The following is a 22,276-nucleotide window of genomic DNA, read 5'->3' on the forward strand; positions in this document are numbered from 1 at the left end:
TCTCCGCACACGTATCAGCCTCGTGTTCATGTTGTATCAAACACTGTTCCTGACAGGCCCACACGCTGACAGAAATATTTCTCCTTCTGGTGATCATTTCAAAGTCTGTCCGTAAGAGCCCAGAGAAAGATTAAGATGTTAGGGAGGGTAGGTAAAATATTGTAGCCGAATCGCCTGGTGCCTCCCTGCAGGCAGACTGTTTCACAAGAGACCTCTGCCACAGAGGAGGGCACGAGGAAGAGAATAGCAGTGACTGCAGAGATAGAAACATATTTGGCAATGGAAGAAAGAGCCGGAAACACAACAGAAAAGCTTCCAGCGGGAGATTAGAACGAGATGCAGAGAGCCAAAAGGAGAAAGAAAGAAGTGGATAACAAAAGCCAAAAGAGTGGGCGACTGGCAGAGAGAGAGACAGCCGGGGCGAGCGGGGGGGGGGGACGTGCAAACATACGAAATATTCTGAGAGCAGGATGAAAAAACAAAGAAGATGAGGAGGAAAGAGAGAGAGAGAGAGAGCGTGAAACCCTCCAAAGATCTTGATTGGGATTAAAAACGACTGGGTGGAAGCTTTGGAAATTCAGCTCGGCTCTGTAAGAAGCTGCACGTTCACGCCAACCTGCGGACGTGCAACATAGAAACCTCCCTCCTCTCCTCCCAAAAGGATCCATCAGCGGGTGTAGATTATAAATCTATCAGCTGCTGTGTGGCCTGTTGGCACACAGGGCTCTGCGATCACTCCGCAGGGACAGCGCAGCTTCAGACGGGGAAGAAGATGTCTATTAGGAAAATCAATACCAATCAATACTAATATCTATCCGCCGTCCAGATCACACTGACACTTCCCCGCGACTTTATTAGTGGATGCACGCCGAGCCTCTTTGCCAGCTCCCATCACATTATGAAAAAAATTGAATAGTTAAAGTATCCTCCGCTATTGATCTGTCGTTATCCAGGGGGGAAGGGAGGAATGGAGTGAGGGGAGGGGGGTAAGCAGGGGCAGATTAAGTGGAGAGAGTGAGGAGGCATGATGGAGGGGAGGAAGGATGGATGGGTAAGGAGGGAGAAGAAGGGGTAGAGCACAGCAACGGCAGAATTTGGAGTGAGAAATGGAGCAGGAGGACGGGAGATGAAGAGTGATTAAAGAGGGAATCAATGGGAAGGACTAAAGAGGGAGGGAGAGAGAGAGAGAGAGAGAGAGAGGAAGAGAGAGAGGGACTGGGTAGAGGGAACAGTGTCGCCTTCCTCTTGGACACGGTTTCCACTTCACCATTGTTTTCACAGCTAACTAGATTGACATTGGACGCCTTTGTAAACACACACGCATACGGCGGCGGAGGAAGGAGCAGCCGGAACACACTGTTAATAATTCAACTGGTTCTTTAAATCCCACTGGTTTGAAATGGAAACAGAAAGAGCTGAAAACGACACTCACAGCAAATCTCACACGTAAATATCAGGGCCCTTCTTTTCTCAAGATCCATAAATTATTCTCTCAAATAATCAACGAGTGCGTTGAAGAGACTTCCCAGTGAAAAATAAATCCCCGGATCCACCCCCTGTTCCAGATCCACACACAAAATGTAATGGGTTCTTACTGGGTCATCGTGGCCCGCCCCTTCAGGAGATGTCATGGAAATTGGTTCAGTACTTTTACGTAATGCTACTAACAAACAGGCAAACAAACAAGTAGTGCCACTCAGTAGAGCTGCACAAAATTCCATACACTCGTCGATATTGGTTCCCTTAATATGCCTAATTTTAATTTTATTAAATCCATGAGTTATTCCCTGGAACATCAGAGAAAATGAAAAAAAAATGAAGTAATAATCCTGGATCCGTCCCCATGACTTCAGATTTACACCAAAATGCAATGGCTTCTCTCTCGATACAAAACCACCCAAGTTTCATATGAATCCATTCAGTTGTTTATGTGAAGTCTAATCTCAAACAAACAGGCGCGGGGGGGGGGGGGGGGATTCTTCAAACAAATTAATAACAGTTTTGAATATTTTCTCTGGATCCACATTTGAAGATTTTCTTTTGGATCCAACAAGCAGCCCGTCAATAATGCATGTGAGCTTCATAGAAATCAAAGGAGGGGATTTAAATAGTTAAACTTACATTTTTAGGAGCAAAAGTGATTGAATTAAGTTAAACAAAGATTGTATTGAGGCGCTTAAGTGAAATAGTGGTTAGCACTGTCGCCTCAGAGCAAAGAGGTTAACAGTTCAAATCCTGGCTCGGCAGGGAATCCGAATCTCTAAACTGACCAAAGGTGTGATTATATATCAGCCCTTTCCAGTCCAGGGTCTCCTCACCCGGTCTCAGCTGGGATTGACTCCCGCCCCTCAGACATTAAAAGGATAAGCACTACAGATAACAGATGGATGGATGGATGGTGATGAAGGGTGCAACTGGTGCCGACTTGTAGAGCTGTGGAGGAAAAACACTGTGTTTGACTTGCTTGTTGTCCTTTTGTGTCTCTTTGCGGGGAGAGAGGAAGAAACTGTATCTTTGACGCGACACGACCGCGGACCATGACTCACTGACCTGGACGCTTATGTGGGCGCAGGGATACAGAGCATCATGCATTATTTACAGCACACACATCCTCACACATCCCCGCTTCCTCGGAGTCGGGTGACACACGGTCGAGAACAGTCAGCGCCTGTTATTTCCAGAGATTGTTCGTCAACAACATCTTGCAACACAAACAACAGAGCGGTGGAAGCAGACGTACGGAAAAAACGCGACACCTCCCGCAGAGTGAGTGTGAACGTCAGAGAGGGCGATGATAAATCTCTGAGCTTTTCTTATTTGTCCTCACAGATTCACCTGGGTTCTTTATTTGGCGAGTAATTGAAGCTGTTCATCTTGCCTCCGTCCTTCCTTCACGGAGCAACAGCCCCTTATTTCTCAGAGGTCGCAAACCAAACTCAGGTGTCTGTGTGTGTGTGTGTGTGTGTGTGTGTGTGTGTGTGTGTGTGTGTGTGTGTGTGTGTGTGTGTGTGTGTGTGTGTGCGTGTGTGTAGATTTGCTTGACGACAGTTGGCCCCCTGCAGTTTAACTCCAAAGTAAAAAGATATAAAGACTGATTTGTGACATTACTGGATTTGTTTAAGAGTTTTTGTACTGCCCCGTAAAAAAAAAATCCAAAAACAGATTATTTTGTATTAGCCATGAAACAGTTCCTGTAGGGTTTGATTAGTGCGATGGATATGCAGATAGAAAGGAGTGATTTGTTGTGTTTGGAAAGCCTCCACCCGCTCATGTTCTTGTAACACAATTCTGTAACAGATCGGTGTCACAATGAGAAATTATTCAAATCTAAATAGGAAATGTACAAAACAACAAGAAAAAACTGAAGATTTGTGTCAGAAATTTGTCTAAAGAAGTCAAAGAAAAACAAATCAGACTTGATCTTAAGATTTCAATCCATTACATAAATGTATTTATATGCATCTGCTGAAGAAGACAACTGTTTTGATTTGAATTCAAGTTGCTGCGACAGCTCATGTTTGTGCACGAGGTGTAAAACACTGTTTACTACCTGGCTCCTATTTCCAACTGCCACCTTCATTTGGTTCTAGTGATGTGCGTCACCGCTGTCACAACTGTGCACAACCCAAACCATATATCCAGAGCTAAGTAGCTATCTATATTCATCATCTGCATTTCTCTCATTGGCCCTGTATTAGAAAGGCCTGGAGGCGAGCGCCGAGCCGAGCCGTCTGCGGAGCTAAATTACATGGAAACTGTTGTTTATCTTTGAAGAACTGAGCAAAGCCTTTGCTTGCAAATATTATGCAAATAAAGCTTATTTGTTTATTGAGCATATGGATTTTTTTTAATTTATTTCATAAACGCGCAAATATGGGTTTCATTTGCAACACTGGTAGATCAAACGCCGACAGAGGATCTTAAATGACGGGAAGATATCTCTTAATGGAAATGACGCTCCCAGTAAATATATGTGCAGAGTGCAGAGCAGAGTGTGAAAGAACTGGGAGATGTTTTAATGTCAAAATCCCATCATTACACGCTTCTGCTCTGTGACACGCAAGCACACACATGCTCCGGGCCCGGGATTAGCCACATATCCGTTTACCACGTTGCCATGTGCCTATAAAGATATTCTGCTGGTCTAATCTGCCCTTCTGGAGCGCTTCTTTTGATGTGCAGGGAGGAGAGAGAGGTGGAGGCTACAAAGCCTATTAAAGAAAACCAGGTCTCCTCTCAGCTATTTAGCCCCACAGCAGATGGAAACGCCGAGGCGCTTGTTCTCCAGAACATCCAGATACACTCACACATGCCCAAACAGACCCGTCTATTTACATCGACTCCGCTGGCCCCGCAAACTACAACCCGACATGATTAGCGAGGCTTCAAACGGCCGGAGCGATCCTGGAGCAGCGCGAGGCTATCCTCGGACGAAACCCCAAACACAGAGAGATGTGAGGGCTCGAGAGGAAGAGACAGAAACCCTAAGATAAACAGCAAAGGCAGACGAGTAGCCATAGATCGAGAGGGAGAGCGGCTCGGGGAATAGGAAGGGAAAAACATCGGAGGGAGAAACACATAAAAGACAAAATGAGGAGGTGAAATGAGGTGAGGAGGGAAGGCAAGACAAAGAGAGGGAGAGCCAAATTTCACTTGACAGAGCGGGAGAGCAGCGAGAAATGAAAGTCGAGGCGAAAACAAATGGAGCGAACAGACAGGGAGATGAATGTGTTGGCGCGGGGCAGGTTTGGGAGTGTATAACATACCCACTGGGAAATCGTTCATGTGCGCACTGCCGTCTGTGCACGGTGACAGTGGGTGAACTTCTTTTTTGTTCTGCCCCAGGTGAGGAGAGATGCAGGTAGATAAACGTGTTAATGTCAACCTCCAGCCACAGAACTCTGTGGACCCCAGGACACTGGCTAATACGTCTGCTTTTCATCGGCCTGATTTATCAAACCAGACCAAAACACCGGCTTTAGGTTGTGTAGCGACTCATTTCACCCCGTTTCATCCCAGTGAAAGGATCTGGATGACTGTGAATGGACAGCGTCTGTTGAGTGCTTTGTTAGTCATTCATCCGGCAACATAGTGATGAATGAAAATGGCATAAATACTTAAATAAGCTCTGTGCTGGATAGCCGTCCAGATAAGAGTCAGCTCCGGGTCAGCATGAAAAGACCGAAGGAGCTTTTAAAAGTTTCAAATAGGTTTATTCACCTCTGTATTGCTTGATAATCTTAATGTAAACAAGCGCACTTTTTCAAACCAAGACAGAGGGGCCGGGTTTTTACCTCCACCAAAGAGGTTCTGCTTGTTGTTTATCAGCAGGATTACGCAAGATCTCCTCAACCAGTTTACATGACATTTTGTGGAGGGGTGGGGCACGACCCAAGGAGGAAGGCAGTATTTTATGGTGACGATCGAGGGTTTTGTTTTTCTTTCAACCGGGCGTTTTTCAACTTTGTCTTTATTTCTCCGCGAGAAATGTGTCTTGATTAGAAAAATCAGGCACGTTTTAGGGGCATGATGTTTATGAGAGTTTACAACTTTGTGCAGAGCCATAGGGGGACTGTTGGACCTTGGTGAAGGTGCTCTACTGAGGGACATTCTAGTATTTTGAATCTTGAATCTGATTATTATTTTCAAAAGGAGACATGTAACCTTACAGAGTTGAAAGTGAACGTGAAGCTTGAATACCGGTCGGCAGACCATGTTTTGGGAGTTTGCCCATTGAGTGTTGCCTTTTCAAACTGGAAGTTTCTGACCACTTGTCTTTCTCCAAAAAAGGATCAAGATACTTTTGTTGGTCAAACTATACGAGTGTTGCCCAGTGAGGAAGAGGCCCACATCTCTTCACGTCTACTGTTCAGTGACGGAGAGTCTTTTCTAGATATTCTCCTTGCAGAGAGGCTGTATGTGTGAACAATGGGTGTTCTGATCAGTTGAATCAGTTATTAAAAGTGCTCTCCCCAGCGGGCTCCCAAAGTCTGTGTAATGTCAGCGTGAGCAGATTTTCAAACAGATGCGAGGCTGAAACCCGTTGACACAAGGCAGAATGGAATGGGATTCAATGACGTCGTGAATATGTCAAATTGGTCGTTCTGTGGTCCAACAGGTTTCATCTACGTCCTGAGTTTCAGCACATCGACCACACACTTCTTCTTCTGTTGAGTCTCAACATCTGAATGTGATCATCTGAGCTTTCATCTGTCCCCTGGTCTAAACCATACACTGTATGTGAAGGTGGACAACTTGACAGCTTCCCATGGCCCCCTGGTGGCTGGCTGCAGTATAGGACACAAACCCCACCTCCTCCATGTAAGCATATAGGACATGGACCGAGTTAAAAAGTCAAAATAAACATACCTTTTTCTCAAAGATGGTTTGTGCCACTTTAAGTAGTTCCTATTACACTGGTGTATGATCAAGGGCTAAATATCCCTGTGACCTTGGTTTGAACTACTTTTTTGATGCTATAAAATGATTGACAGCTGAGACTGAGTCTTGATTGGTCGAGAGAGTGTATCAGCGGGACCTCGACAATGCAGCTCCACTCCACGATCACTACTACACAGTCTCCGGCTTCAGATTACATCAACAAAGCAAGATGGCAGCCTCCGTATCCAGGATATTTCAGCTTCACTTTTGTGCAACAGGAGGAGGTAAACACGTTGTCCATCTTTATTTACAACCTAGCAATAACCTGCCATATGCACCTCGTTCCAAATATCCTTTTGAGTGTCTGGCCCTGTAAACTTGGGTTTTCTCTACTTTGGATTCATCTCAGCTGGTTGTTGCCTGGCTCTGAGCTGCGATGGAGGATGAGCCAAGCTTCCACGCAAAATGAGTCCTGCCCTGCTTTCATTAGGCCCCTTTTTATAACACAGCAGCAGATGGCGAAACACACACACACATAAATGCCTTCACTCACACTGCAGCCCCCTGAGGAGCAACCTCACCTCCCCTCTCAACTTTTCTCAGTTTTTCCTCTCCCACTCCCTCCCACTTTACTCATCTATCTCTTCTTCCTCACACCCCAACAGGGCAACACTTCAAAGTGGCTCTTATTTACACGATACTCTAGAGGAGAGACTTTCCCGAAAAAAACAATTGCTTCGTAAGCATTGTTGCCGTTCCCCAAATAGTAAACGGGTTGTGCTTTAAATGGAAGAGGACAACATGGCCGACTTTCTAAAGTGTGTGTGTGTGTGTGTGCGTGTGTGTGTGTGTGTGTGTGTTTGTGTGTGTCTTTGTTTTCTCTGCCTCATCTTTCTATAGGTTTTATATTTTAGGCTGCTAGGAAAAACAATCCGCCTTGAGAATGGGCCACAACTATCTATTCATCACAGATCTAGACTGCTGAGCTCTGTTGCCATGCAATGGAACGAGGCGCAGGTCGGAATCTAAACTAAACAGCCTACGCAGGATGCTATATACAGCATGCCTGGATTTCTGAAACACTCTATAAAGTCCCCAAAGTATTTTTACAGCAGTTTCCAATTCTCTGTGTGGTCCCGGCTGGAATGTTCGACACAGATTACACACACGGTTGAAAGGTCTTTTCTTGAGCGACTTACACATCACATATTTGACATCACCGACATCACCTCCACAGCTTCTGTCACAGCCCGTGTGACACACAACCTGCATGAGCTCACTCGGCTTAATGGTCCAATTAGAGGGTTCTGCGAGAGCTTCTCCCGTTTCTCCCTCTACACATGACAAATTGAGAAACATGACCCGGCTGCTGTTTCCTGTCTCCTGGCGTTAGTGGTGCAGCTCCGTGTGTCTGCAGGTGATAACCATCAGGTTCGAGGTCAACACACGCAGGAAACACCACGGCCAAAAGGCTGACACCACACTGATTTACTGCGCACACAGACGCACACACACACACACACGCACAATGCTGCCACAGCCTCCGTGCACATTCCTATATGATAAAGCTGTAAATCAAATGTGATATAGTTTATTTTCTTGGACAAACCTGCTCGCAGTGAATTTGTGTGTGTGGACACATTAGCATGCACGAGTCAAGTGTCAGTGCCAGCTTCCTGCTGTCAAACAGTAGCAGGGCAGGGCAGACAGGAAGCAGGTTGGGTTGGAGAGCGGACAGGGGTAAATACCATCACCTTTTATAGACAAAGCCAATGGCACAGCTTCTCACTCACTCACACACACACATATACACACATACACACACACACACACACACGTACACACATTCCTAACTCCGCAGCTCAAACAGATGGCCTGGAGATTGCATCTTAAACCAACAATGAATGGCAGGTTTTCTTGTTAACTTTACATCCCTGCTCAGCACGTGCCGAGCTCAATCCCATAATGCACCTCTTGTACAATATTCATGACTGTGAGAGGAAACATACAAGACTCCATCATTGAGACACAACACACAACATGACAGGTGCTGATCTAATGTGACAGGCACATACTCACATTTAAGAAAGAGCACACACACACACACACACACACACACACACACACACACATGCTGAGGGATCTGATAAATCTAAAGAAAATATCATTCTTACCTTTGCGGTAGTTCACCTGCTTGGTTTGCATGGAGAAGGTTCCCATCACAAGACCCATGTTGACTTCTGGCCACAGACAGACTGTGTGAGCTTGCGAGTGAATGAGTGTAAGTGTCCCCCTTTCTATAATCAAGCTAGTGAGTGTGCATACAGCAGGTGTGTGTTTGTGTGTATGTGTGTGTGTGTGTGTGTGTGTGTTTTAATGAAGTTAGTCCATCAGCCAGCTGTGTGTGTGGAAATACAGATATCACTTCTCATTCTGCCTCACAACCAGAGCTCTGCTGCTTCTGCTCCAGGGTGTGTGTTTCCCTGTGAGTGAGTGAGTGAGTGAGAAAGAGAGAGAGAGGGTGTGTGTGTGTGAGAGAGAGCGGGAGAGAGTGTGTGTGTGAATGAAAAAGAGGGTGCACATGCACTCTGAAGCTACCTTTGTCTACGCTGTCACTGAAGCTGCCTATTTTACATCCCCTCTTTCTCTCCGCCTCGCACACCCACCCTCCTCTTCTCTCTCTCTTTCCTCTACCGCTCTGTCTCTCTCTCTTGCTCTCTCTCTTGCGCTCTCTCTGTGTGTGTCCCCTGCCACCAGACTGTCATTCCATCAATTCCTCGGTGCCTCTTTATGTCTCTGCCTCCCTCTCTACTCCCTTCTTCCTGTATTCCTCTCAGCCGCTCCGTCTCTGTCTGTCTGGTGTGGAAATGGGGATTGCACACTGTTGCACGGGGAAAGACAGAGAGAGGGGGAGAGGGATTGGGATATGGGGGGGGGGGCTGTGTGTGTGTGTGAGTCCGGCGAGGACGGAAAAAAACTCAATGAGAAAACAACGAGAACGACGAGGAGAAAAAGAGAGGAGCGAGGCGGAGGAGAAGAGGAAGAAGAGACAGTTGGAGGATTGACAAACTGCAAGGGAGGCTGAGTGAGGGGAGGGGGGGGGTTGTGAAAAAGAGAGATGGAGTTAAATGAAGAGTGCAAGAGGTGAGGGGAGATACAGGAGGGCTGGATGGATCCATCCCCGTTTTACTATTCAGCAGGCAGACAGACTCACTGTGGAGGGTGCTGCTTTATCTCTACATGCACGGTCTGACAGGTGGTGTGTGTGTGTGTGTGCACGTCTTTTAGTGTGTGTGTGTGTGTGTGCTTGCGTGTGTGTAATTATTCTGATGGCGGGTGGGTTCACGGACAGAGCCACGCACATCTGACACCACCACATTTGCAGAAAAAGCCGCCTCGCAGATGTCGGCGCCGGTGTCAACACGCTGTATCAGATGTGGTCCTCGCTCTCGAATCCTCCTGATGAATCCATCAACCGACTACACGCAGGCACACGACCGCGCCGCACACGCACCACACACAACAATAGGCACCAAGGAGAATGACGTCAGCCCACAACCCAGTCCACCTCGCACATCTACTCCCGTGTCAATCCCGCTTAACCCTTCGCTGACCTCCACGCAGCGCGCCGCTGTAGAGACTGGTGGGCAGCGCGGACGTTATTGACTCGAGTGCCTATTGAAATTCTTCACGTGGCTTGGGTTAGGAAAACAATTTACAGCCAAGACGCCGCCGCGCCTGAGCTGAGGCCATCAAGGCCAATGATAAAGTCATTAGGCCGAGGCATTCATTAAAAAGTACCGGCTGCTGTCGTCTGAATGCAGAGTAGAAAAAAACTAGTGTGAGCGAAAGAGGTGTGAGAGAATAAGGGGAGGAAGGAAATGGAGATGAAAGGAGAATCAGAGAAAGTGAGAAGGATCACTGCAGGGCACGATGTGTGTATGGGTGTGTGTGTGTGTGTGTGGGTCCATGTGCATATGTCGCATTATTTTAAGTATGCCCCAACACACACGTACACACACACACACAAATACCTCCTCATTCTCCTGCTCTCGCTCTGCAGAAAGATCTGAGAGCCCCCTCTAATCAAAATCAAACACTGACAAATGCATTCACATTCACACACACACACACACACACACACAGAAACAACCACAAAATGAGTGGTAATATATCAACAGAGAGAAACAAGTCTTAATACACACACAGCAGAAGCGACACACACACACAGACACACACGTACTGAATCAATTGTGAGAGCTGGGCTGAATAGACGAGATAAAGGAGCGTGATTTGCTGTAGTGACGATGTTAAACTTCAGTGGAGGAGCTACACACACACACGTCAAACAGAGCACAGACACACACTGGTTGCTCAAACACTGGATAAACTGAAAAAAAGCCCAAAGAGGAGAACAGACATTTTCTCACTGGCAAAGAACAGCATAGAACGAGTTGACTTTAAGAAAGCAGAATAACAATCAGGCCATAAGTGGGAAACAATAGAAAACAATAGTAGATAACAAAATATTCTCGACCTTGGGATGAGTAGTCGAACCAATCGTACGACAATCTGCTAAGAAGGATCGTGTGGATTCTTATGCGGAACTTGCAGTGATTTACTTTAGCTTTTCTGAGGTCAAGACTGAATCTCCACACGACATTAGGAGTCCTTTCAGAGAAGTGGAAATGTGCACATTTTAAACAACTTGGCAAACAGCATCGCCGAGGAAGATTGGGTCATACATTCCAAATCAGACATTTGGCAATACCGCAAATGCATTAACTTGTTTTCTTTACAGCTAATATAAAATGAGAAAGAGGGAGAAATGTTAGCATGTGAGAGTCGACCCTGGTGACCACAGTCAGTCTAATCTCAGGCCAATTATAATGAAGGTAACCTAATCTAAACAAAGTAAATTGACTCCATGTTTCCTTAATCCTAACCAAGTAGGTCATGTAGTTACATCTATAACGGAATCAGGTCTGAATAAAGAATCTGATTTTTTATTTTATCTGTTTCATTGCATCAACAGATCCCAGAACCCCGAAGACACAGAGCTCCTACGCTGAATGATTCCTGGTGTGACGCTGAGAGATCATGTTATTCTGTAAATGAATGGTAATGTTTTCAGGTCCTAAAGTCCATTTGTTTCCTTAGTGAGGATTGTCTGAGCACAAAGGTTCTACATTCACTTTTTAAACGGAAGATTTGCTATTAACAATTGATAAGCAGCTGGACATCATCACATGACTTACATTAAAGATGCTAACATGATAACAAGTGGGATCTGCGTGTGCGCCATAGAAATAGAGGGAATAGAGCTCGTCTGGGATGCAGCTTGTGGAGATCACCACATTGGTTAAGAAGCAAAAACACGTAGAAAACAAGTCAAAGAGAACCGGAAAACAGACAAGGTCAGCTGTTTTCCAACCAACGGACCGAAACAGGTCACAACATCGATTGAGAAGAGCTGAGAGTCATCAAACATAAATTAGTAGATGGACGAGGAAAGATCAGGGAGGACATTAACAATGAAAGACCGTCCTTTAACAGAGATAAAGATAAAACACCTAACTGCAGTGTGAGGAACTCGACAGAGGTTATGTGATGACATTTTAACATCTTCTATTTCAAGAACGATACCATGAGATACATATTCTTCCACAATTGATGACAAAGTATGTTGTGACAAATGTGATTGTTTTGAAAATTTTCCTAACGACGGGACTAAATCATTTGTGAGTACCAGTTTGTGGTAGTGAGCTACAGGCCGGTATAAATATAACTGACATCTTTTGTTTGCTCATCCATCCACCCTGACCTTCAGCAGAGGACTTTACGGCTCTGTGATAATTCCTCCACTTTCTCCTGTGCTCCCGAAACATCCACCCAGCTGCTGAAGGACTTTGTGACTCCAACTTTAAGGAACGGGCTCGTGGGTCTAAATATAAAGAAGCAGTAACTCATCACTTTCATTGCTCTGTCATTTCCCCTTAATTTATTAGGTTTGCCTAAAAGAGCTTTATAGTTTCGTTCTAGTTTTGGAGAAAATAGAGACAAAGTGCAGACGCAGCTTTTTAAAGTTTGTTCCATGTGTTGTTCTGCTTCACTGCCTCCTTCATCCTGAACCATCAACTGAGCATTTGGAGAAATTGGAAAAGTCTAAACTAATCTCTCTCTCTCACTCTTCATATTTAACATCTTTGGAAATTATTACAAATGTACACGTTTATAAAAGATATTTGAATGTAGCATGTACCCACCCACTGTATCTGCTCATTTCAGTGGTTTAAACAAGGAAAACCCAATCATCTTCGAAGACAGTAGCTGTGCAATATCACTGACAGCAACAGGTTCATCACATTAGGCCGGCAGCCAAAGTCTTCCAAGACATTAAGCCTGACATCATCTGGGCTGCTTCTCAGTCCTGTCCGGGCTGCTGCAGATCATTGGGAGTGCCATCCTCCTTCACACAATCCTCCTTCACACAACAGACCTGTTACCAGATTGAGAGGGCTGCCTGTATGAGTGAATTTAGCATGTAGAGCAGGAGAAGGATGGGGTCAGTGTGTGTGTGTGGGGGGGGTGAAAGGTAGAACGTGTTTGACAGCAGAGAGAGGAGGTGTTGACAAGCACAGGACATGTTGGCCGAGCAGGCAGTGAATAATAAATTGGCTGGTTAGACGCCGCCTGCTCCTATCAGACGCAGGCTGGATAGAATCTGTCACAGTGATGACCACACAGAGGAGAGGGGACGAGGGGAGCGGAGGATTGGGAGGGAAGGGGAGACGGAGCGTGCGAAAGAAATGAGACAGAGAGTGTGGGGGGGAGGGGGGAGGGGGGGGTAATAACTGCAGGCAGGGAGGAAAGGAGAGCGAGACAAATAGGCTTGGAGAATTGGGGGTGTAACATAGATAGGAGGAGGTCGGGGGGGAGGCGGGCGAGGAGCGAATGAGAGCGGAGAATTGGGATGCCAGAAAAGATGGAGGGCAGATAGGTGAGGAGGGAGAGGGGAGGGGTAGATGTAATGAGGGAGCGAGGGAGTAGGGAGAGAGTGACAGAAACAGGATGGTGGAACCAAACAGAGGCAGGGAGCGGAAACAAGAAGGGGGGGGTTGGGGGGGGGGGGGGGGGGAGTCAGGACAGCGAGATTAAAGGAAGCAGGAGTGAGAACTGCACCTGGGCCGCAAACTGGCTCAGTGTCGTCTGAGTCATCGGGACAAGCCCATTGATCTACTGGAGCGAGGAGCCGGAGAGGACGAGCTCTGAGACGCTGATCGACACGAGGAAGAGGTGCAAAGCCGCCGCCGTCAGCCAATCACTGCGTCGGAGAGTCAGTCACATGTCAGTCTCCCTCAAAGCAAGTGTCAGCTGCTCGCACGCGGGCGGCGAGTCCCAGGCTGTACGACAAGGCCTGACTGCGTTCAATATGCAGGGAGTGAGAAAACACAGGCAAAATCCTCATCACCACCTTCGTCATCACCTTCATCATCGCTAAAAGGATCATTTCACCCGAGTTACACAACACAACTCCCCTCTCTTAGTACCCAGCCACGCAGACGGGTCTGGGTTGTGCTTGTCAACGTATTGTTTTGATTAGTTTTCTCCTTCTGCTGTTTAATGGAGCTGAATCTCAACGTGATTGCTATTGTTCAAGACGCTGAAACTAAAAGGTTCAGTGACATCAGTGTCCGTGATGATCACAAGATGTGACAGACAGCTCTACTTTTAAACTCTATGTTGTCAACCCTGTTTGTTCACATGTAGTTTGGATGTTTTGTGTATAAACTAGATTACACAAAGACAGCGGAACAGATTTCCACATTACTTGGTGTAAGGATGTGGTTTGGTAATAACTAACTGAATTTCGGTGGGAGCAATTGGCATTTAAAAAAAAATGCTCCCAGATAAAAAAATTCATGGATCTCAATGAAAATAATCTGGCACATTGAGAGAACTGATATCGATGAGCGTGTATAATTTGGGGCTGCTTATCGGTTAATTTGTTGATTGTTTGTTTGAACTGGATTTGAATTGTTGATCTGATGAATAAAGTTATTTGAATATTTTAAAGTTGCCCTTTATCAATCTGTCTAGATGAATTTCACTTTGACATTTAATCATTGGTTCGGTTTTAATGGTCCATGAGTTTGCTGGTTTGCTGCCGTTTACTGACTCAGTAGCAAACATACGTTTTTTGTAGCATAATAATATAATCAAAAACCCAACTGTGGATTACCTGCTGATCCATCACCACATGACTAACTTAGAGAGCAGCAGGTGAACACAGCTGAGATTCAGCTGCTCCACATTCAAACATTTCCCTGAGACCAGAACTCCTTCGCCTGTTAGACTTATATTCACCTGATGGTCCAACTCACCCACACTCTGCAGAGCTGCTCCTGCTGGCTGCAGGAATAAGAAACTGGGGACTTCCTTGATGAAAGGTCAAGGTTGGGTTCAGGGTTTTTTTCCGCTGCCCCCATGTGGACAAAATAAAAACACTTCCACCTGAACCCTGGAAATAGTCGGATTCAGAAATGTTATATTTAGATTTAGATGGTCACCATTGAGGAGCCATGACGTGCGGGATGCTTGTTGTTGTCCTCCAGTCTCACTTTGTGTGAGATCCTGTATTGGATCATTTTAGTGTCTCTAATGAAACCATTTAAACATGACTAATGGAAACAGTTCATATCTGAATCAGGATTATACAGGAAACATTGAGTTTCATTTTGAGAATTGTAGCATTTAAAAGTAGTGTTTGTTTTGTGTAATGTGAAGAGTTGTCTGATATATGTAGTATTATATGATGAAAGTAAAATACTTCCCTCTGAAATGCAGGTAGTTGCTTATAATAGAAAATTCAAGTCAACATTTACCTCAAAGTACTTAAGTAGCTACTCTTCACTACTTAGCATGATTGCATGTATTTTTGTTTGTTATCCTGTCATTTATATCCATATAAGCTTGAACATAAAATATATTTTTAACTATTTTGGAAATTGTTACGCTGAACATGAAAGGTGTTTACGTGTGTGAGCAGATAGCATCAACTCAGTGAGTTGGCTATAACTCCAAATCTATCTTTTAGCCTATATTTGGTTATATTATAGAAAAGTAAGTATCTGTATTTGGCTGTTAACAGTTTCAGTGAATTCATCTGAAAAACTGATGATTCTCACGTACGTTCTGAGAACTCCTGTCCCATTCCTCAAGGATAAAGAGTAATTACGACTTATTGTCTCGAGCAGTTCTGAGATGGGGACTCGTAATTATGAGATAACTCTCAGGCCCATTGTGAGATGAGAATTCTCAGTAAGAGGAAAAAAAAATCTGACGCCATTTGTATTCACCACGGGTGGAGGCAGGAACCGCGGAGACCGATTCATGAAAACCTGAACAAATGAATCCAATTTGTGAGAGTGACCACACGGAGTGAGAAAATCTGCTCTCTCTCGTCCAGTAATTCATGCAGCTGAGAACAGCAGTGGTGTCGGTGGCCAGTCGTACGAGACTGATCCCAGCCAACAGGGTTTCATATAAATGAGCCGCGGCCTGAGTCTGTGAATCTCTGGCGTCTCCTGTTTTCTCTCCATGACAACAGTCTATTTCTTTTGCCTCAAGGCCGGGGGGGAATCTGTGAGTCTCTCTGAAAGATTCACCGCGTCACACCACCCGCACACTTTATACGTCACCTGTCAAGATGTGAAAAACTCCACTTTGGCTCTTTGCAACCCCGGTCGGCTCGAGGTGAAGTGGCACAGACCGTAAAGCAGTAAGAATTACACCAACACCGAGTAGTTTATCTGATCGGCCGACATATTTACTGTTTCTTTTTGTCGTAAATGTTTCCGACACAGCATCACCTTGCCTGTGGGTGCTGCTGCCATCCTCCGCCACTATTCCTGGCCACAGACACTTAAAGCACACACGGCACACACCAGCGTGCTGTTACCTCCAAAAGGCAACTGGGAAAAGGGAATGTAGATTTCCGTCGTCTGCAGCTGTTAACAGCAGCTTTAACTTTACCTAAAGTACCCCAGTGGTTTGTGCGAAGTGAATACAAACACCTCTATCGACTCTCCTCCCCTGTACCCTCCCTTTCTCCCCCCTCAGCAGATGAGGGTGATGGAGGTGTTAATTGTATGCAGCCTAAGGATTGATTGAAGGGTTGTGGGGGGTGGGATGGTTGCCGGGGCCCACAGCCTTATTACGCTTGATGTTTTGTGTGAGCCGTGGGCCCCTCCGGCACATTAGAAGTGATATGACAGCATTTTGGAGCTCAGCAGCAGCAGCGGCAGCAGCAGCAGCTCAACTACAAGTGTTGGGTGAGGCCGACACACTCAAATATCAAAGAACATATGCACAAAGACACACACACACACACAAACACACACTCTCCCTCACAAACGCAGGCATGCACATGTATGTACATGTGCATGCCTGCGTTTGTTCTCTCACCCTCTCATTTACTCATCCATCCCACTTTCCCACATACTCTTCTCTGACTACAAAGGTGCAGCCGAGCCCCCATGACTCAAAGCTAGGGGGGGGGGGGGGGGTTACCTGAAGCGAATATCTGATAGGAAGAGAAGAAAAAAGGAGCTGCTCAATATTTTATGAAGTAATTATTAGGAGCACCTCAGATCTGAGTCCTCAAGGCCGAAGCCAGTGAACCCTCACTTTGAGAATCCCCCCCCCGCCGGCACGTCTTCTCTCATCAGCTCATCAGAGGAGGAGCTGCTTCATCAGCAAACACTTTGAGACGCTGAATATTTAAAAAGCCTCAATTGGTTCAGACTCGGCCTCACTTCTGCTCTGATCTGCTCTGACAGTGTGAGGAGTCGGCGCTTACAGTGGAGAAGGAGGGATCTGACGCCCTCTTCTGGGCAGTCTGAGAAACACAAGTCTGAAGGGGAGTTGCACAACATACTGAGATTCAGGCCAATTTGAAACTTTCATCTTGGACATCAAAACGAGACACTTTAAATGACGATGAAATCAAACCCAGGGCAGCATGTTTCCTTGTTGCAGCTTTTCTTTCTCCCCCGTTTTATAAAGGAGTCTTTTCTAGTGGTAACAGGAAACAGAGAGGAAGGAGGAGAAGGATGACTAACATAGGATGTTTCTCCTTTTCCCAACAGAATGATGCTTTGAAGACTGAGGGGAGTCAGCATATTTAAATTAGTTAATCTTGTGTTTTGTTCCTCTAGGAAAGTTCCCTCGGAAGCATGTTTTACCAAAAACCCTCCAGGGGCAACTGTTAAGCAGTTTAAAAATATTTCAGCAGATCTGAGTTCATATTTCAAGCCATTATTGCTGCTTTAAAAAGTGATACAGGGAAACAGTGGGAGGATTTGTATTCATACTAATGTGAGGGGCAAGTTGCTGCTGAATAATAACAGTAGTAGTTGTATTTCCTGTGGTCTGTTGTGGATTTCCAGCCAACAATGGTTTTGTTTGCTAAACGCTGCCATTAGGTGCCTTCACCTGCGCCCGGACCACCGCAGAGGGAACGGCTGTGCACCCAGGCAGGTTGGCTTTGCTCGCCGGGGGGGGGGGGGGCACCAGAAGGCAGGCTGCACGGAGGGGATAAGTGAAATCATGCAGGCTGTCTACAGCTTGGCTCAGCCAGACTGCATGTGTTTGTTTTAGAGGTGGCAGGAAGCTGAGGAGAAGTTTTGGGTTGAAGCAGAGCAGGATGAAAGGGGGATTTGGTCCAATCAGCCTGCAGCCAAAAGGAAGAGAGCAGAGGCCAAACAACTCAACATTTCTGTGGTCTGCGCATAAGGGAATTCAGTAAAAGGGTTTGAGGCTGTGAGTTTGTATAGTTGGCACTAGATATCGAAAGGAAGCAGATCAGAAAAAATAACACTGCAATGAAACCCAGAGCATCATGGTCAATTTTTCTGCAACCCAAATATTACAATCTGTTCAGTGAGATGTTTTCTTTTACCAATTAAACTTTTTTTTAAATTTAATTTAATTTTAATTTGTTTACCTCCTGCGCATAAGTGGACTGCACATTTTATTTTTCATTTTATTTCATTTTGTTTTAAATTTTCCAGTTTTTTCTAAGTTTTTCGGTTCAGGCTTTTTGCAAACTTTTCTTGTTTCCTGTATTTTGCACGTCTGTTATGTTTTGTAGGAACCTTAGCCTTAATTTAAGGACTCTTTTGTTTTGCTACTGAACTTTGTTTTGCTTCTGTAACTTGTATTATCAATTGAATACCATATACTTTTACTAAATGAAGTTGTGGCGATTTTCTGTGTTCAGGTCCTGTTACTTTGAAGCTTTATATTATCTTAAATGAATTTGGTTAGGTGGTGACCTGATAACTGACTTGTAAGGATGTACATACTATGGTCATACATGAGCTCTGGTTTCATTTGTTTCTTTATACTTCAACCAACAGAAAACATACTGTAAATGCACCAGAGTTGGCTGAGGGGGCTAATTTTCATCAGATCTGTCCTAAACCAGTTTTACAAGCAACCTGAAATAGAATAAAATGACCTACTTTATATAATTGCAAATATCTATGGATAATTCATGTGTATTACGCATGCAATCCAAACTAGTTAAAACTAGGATTAAAACACTACACTCTATGGAGTAATACAGTAGGTTGACATACATTTTAAAGAGGAAACTTTAAATACAGGTACAATCAGAATAGGCCAAAGTAGAAATAGAAGTGTGTAGTCAGCTCTCCTGCCACTGATTGACAGTTGAGCATGATGACTGAATGTTGGGTTCTATTTCCTGTGGCCTGTATTTTCTCAGTAGCACCAGCAGAGGTCAATGCTGCTCTGACAGTCACTCCGCTCACAGATCAATCTTTTGGGTAAAGCTGTATTTTGCTTTTCCTCTCATTTCAGTGAACACGGTGTTTTCAGCCGGACCTGGTGTAAAGACAACCCTGCTTCTGAGAAAGTACTATTCCCCCTTAGTTTCCTTAGTTTTAACTCTAAAACTGACAGTACACTGACTTTGAAAGGTCGTCTGAAAATGCAGTAAAAAGTTAAAAAAGGATTTACACGTTGCAGCTCTTTCATGTTTTGAGGAAATGGTCTGATGTGCCATATGCTAATACTTAGCATTGCTTTAGCAGAGCACAGCCTGCAGAATGTGTCCTGTCATAGTTGTTTACACAGCAAGGCCGATTCTGTGGATTAACACCTGCCTGTGTAACATGATGGAAGTTTTTGAGATGTTTCTACTTTACACATCAAGTGCACAGAGTAACATGTGTTCAGTTTTACCTCCGGTTGTGTGAAGCCACTTTCACTGGGCTCCTCAACACATACACATTTTGTCTTGTTGTGTGAAGGGATGAGCCACTCCCTGGTCCTGCCCACATTTACAAAATAAGATGGCTCCAGCACTAATCAGCAATGATGTAAACAAAACATAAACATATCACAGCATGGCTAATTTTCACTGGTGGCCGATGAAGCGTTTGTTACTTGGTCAGAGATGCTGGGTCTAGTGCGACATCTAGTGGCAGTTAATATAGTATATTTCAAATTTGAGAGGGGCTTATAAAATATGCATAAATAAACAACACTGTTCAAGTGGAGACGACCTTAGACAAGCTTTTATGAACACATTATGCAGCAGCTCTGTCATCGAACCTTCATCAGGAAATGGATCTTAAAAGCTAAATATTGGAATTTTAGGCAACATTAGGAAAACCAAAAAAACAATTTCAATTAGATGAATCCATTTGCATCCTCTGCAAATGGCTTGATAAGTGACTATCCAGTGTCTGATTCAGACAGGGTGTGTGAAATCCCAAATGAAGCTCGGTACTCTCAGTAAAAGGGACGTTTAGGCTGAACATTTTTTAGTATTAAATTACAAAGCAGAGCAAAACAGTATTTGTTTTTCTTCCACACAGAGCAGCGTCTCTTCTCGTCAATTAAAACACTAACAACCCAAACTGACAGGTCGTAAACTCAATCCATACACACATGGACCTTTGTGTTTGGCCCATTTGTGTTGGCCGTTGTCTAATCTATTGTTGTTGCAGATGCAGCTCTCACAGAAAGTGGAGCTTTGAAAAAACACAGACATTGGCCTGTGTGCTTTTGCAGACGCAGATATCTTGTTCGTACATTTCATTTCCTTACTGTCTGTGTGGGTGTATCAGTGTTGTGTTTGTACATGCATGTTGTATGTGTGTGTGTGTGTGGGGGGGGGGGTTGTGTATGTTCTTGAGTGCCTCTAGGTATGTTTGATTTATTCCATTGCATCAGTGACAGGACAGGGGAAAGACTTCATGTTCATCTTTACTGATGCTTGCTTTTTCTTCTAAGGAGTAATTTGTTATGCAACCAAACCTCGGCAGTAGCCCCTTCATGACGTTGTGTGTGTGTGTGTGTGTGTGTGTGTGCGTGTGTGTGTTTGAGAAAGGAAAAAGAAAAAGAGAGACCTTGAAGGCAATTCTACCCACTGTGGCTGAATGCTTGAGCCATCCATAAACATTTGTGTGTGTGTGTGTGTGCGTGTGTGCGTGTGTGTGTATACTGTATGACTGATGCCTTTGATGTTTCTCATCCCTCCAGACAAAATGTCAATTGGCTCAAAGAGTATTATACTGTAAGTGTGTGTGTATGTGCGTGTGTGTGTGTGTGTGTGTGTGTGTGTGTGTGTGTGTGTGTGTGTGTGTGTGTTTGGTGTGTGCCTCCAGGCGGATACTGTACAGCATACAGTTTCTGCAGCATGGTTCTGTGTGTGTGTTTCCCTGTGCTGCTTCCCTGCTTCAACAGTAAAAGCACTAGAATAATATTTAAAAAAAATACTACTTCATACTGCGTACACACAGAAACACAGCACTCTTACATACAGGCAGCAAACCACACACACACACGTTTATACACACACACAGACACACCAAATACCAGGTAATAAATCACAACAGTAAAACCCTACCCTTCCTCTCAGCGTCATGTGTATACAGCTCCTCTTCCCCATTGCCACACCGACACGTTTATTACTCGCATTCATCACATAAGTGTGCATAAACACACACACACACACACACACACACACACACACACACACACACACACGCACACACGCAGCTCTATATCAACTTTATTTCTCCTCTCTATTAGCTGCTTACTCCCTTCATCTCAGTCTCCTTCTCTCCCTCTGGAGAACACACTGAACAGAACGAGGTCAGCTGCAGACAGAGGAGAGTGAAGAAAAGAATCATAAAGGCTGAAGATGAAAGATGAGGTTGACACTTCTGCCCCTGCGATGCTGTAATGTAAATTCAGCCTCATCTGCCACTACATAATTGTGTAAAACACCCGGGGATGCACACACTTGGGACTCTACTTTCAGCAGTTGCAACCTGGACTTACACTTTAACACAATTCGCTCTCTTGCAAGAAAACAGAACATGTTAGTGAATTCATAAAAAAGACTCTTACGCACCTTTACTGAGGGTCCCAGTGACCAGTCTGTGCAGGGACAGGACAAACTTGACAAGTCCCTGTTTGCAGCGTTTGGCACAGCCTGCCATCCCCCCAGTGAGCCGGGACACAGCAGGCTGAGCAGGGCCAGAGCTGGACGGGGGTCTCCAGGACAATATCAGCAGCACCAGCAGCAGCTGCAGCAGCCGTCTCACAGCAAAGGGGCAATCAATACAACTTCTTCTGGTCAGAGCATACGAATCCAACGTGCAGGAAGAAGTGCAGGAGGCTCCTCTCCTCTCGCTGTGTCGCCTTTTCGTCCTGCTGAGCTGAAGGGAGAAAAAAAAAGAGAAACAGTGATCTCTCTCTGTTTCCCCGGCTCATCCCTCCCCCACTCCTCCTCCGCCTGCTGCATCCCACCTCTGAGTGTGTCCAAATTAGTGACTGCTTGAGAGAGAGATGT

General features: G+C 45.1%; 1 protein-coding gene across 1 annotated transcript in view; it reads right to left on the reverse strand.

The window, feature by feature from the left end:
• LOC133959035 (Kv channel-interacting protein 1-like) overlaps nucleotides 1–21,983 on the reverse strand; it is a 39,238-nt gene extending 17,255 nt beyond the window's left edge. Inside the window, exon 1 of the mRNA XM_062394110.1 lies at nucleotides 21,836–21,983. Coding sequence (XP_062250094.1) covers nucleotides 21,836–21,923 — 88 coding nt within the window. The 5' untranslated portion in view covers nucleotides 21,924–21,983. The remainder of the gene's footprint in view (nucleotides 1–21,835) is intronic.
• Nucleotides 21,984–22,276: the final 293 nt, after the last annotated feature.

The sequence above is a fragment of the Platichthys flesus genome, chromosome 8, assembly GCF_949316205.1.
Source record: "Platichthys flesus chromosome 8, fPlaFle2.1, whole genome shotgun sequence".
Classification (NCBI taxonomy): Eukaryota; Metazoa; Chordata; class Actinopteri; order Pleuronectiformes; family Pleuronectidae; genus Platichthys; species Platichthys flesus.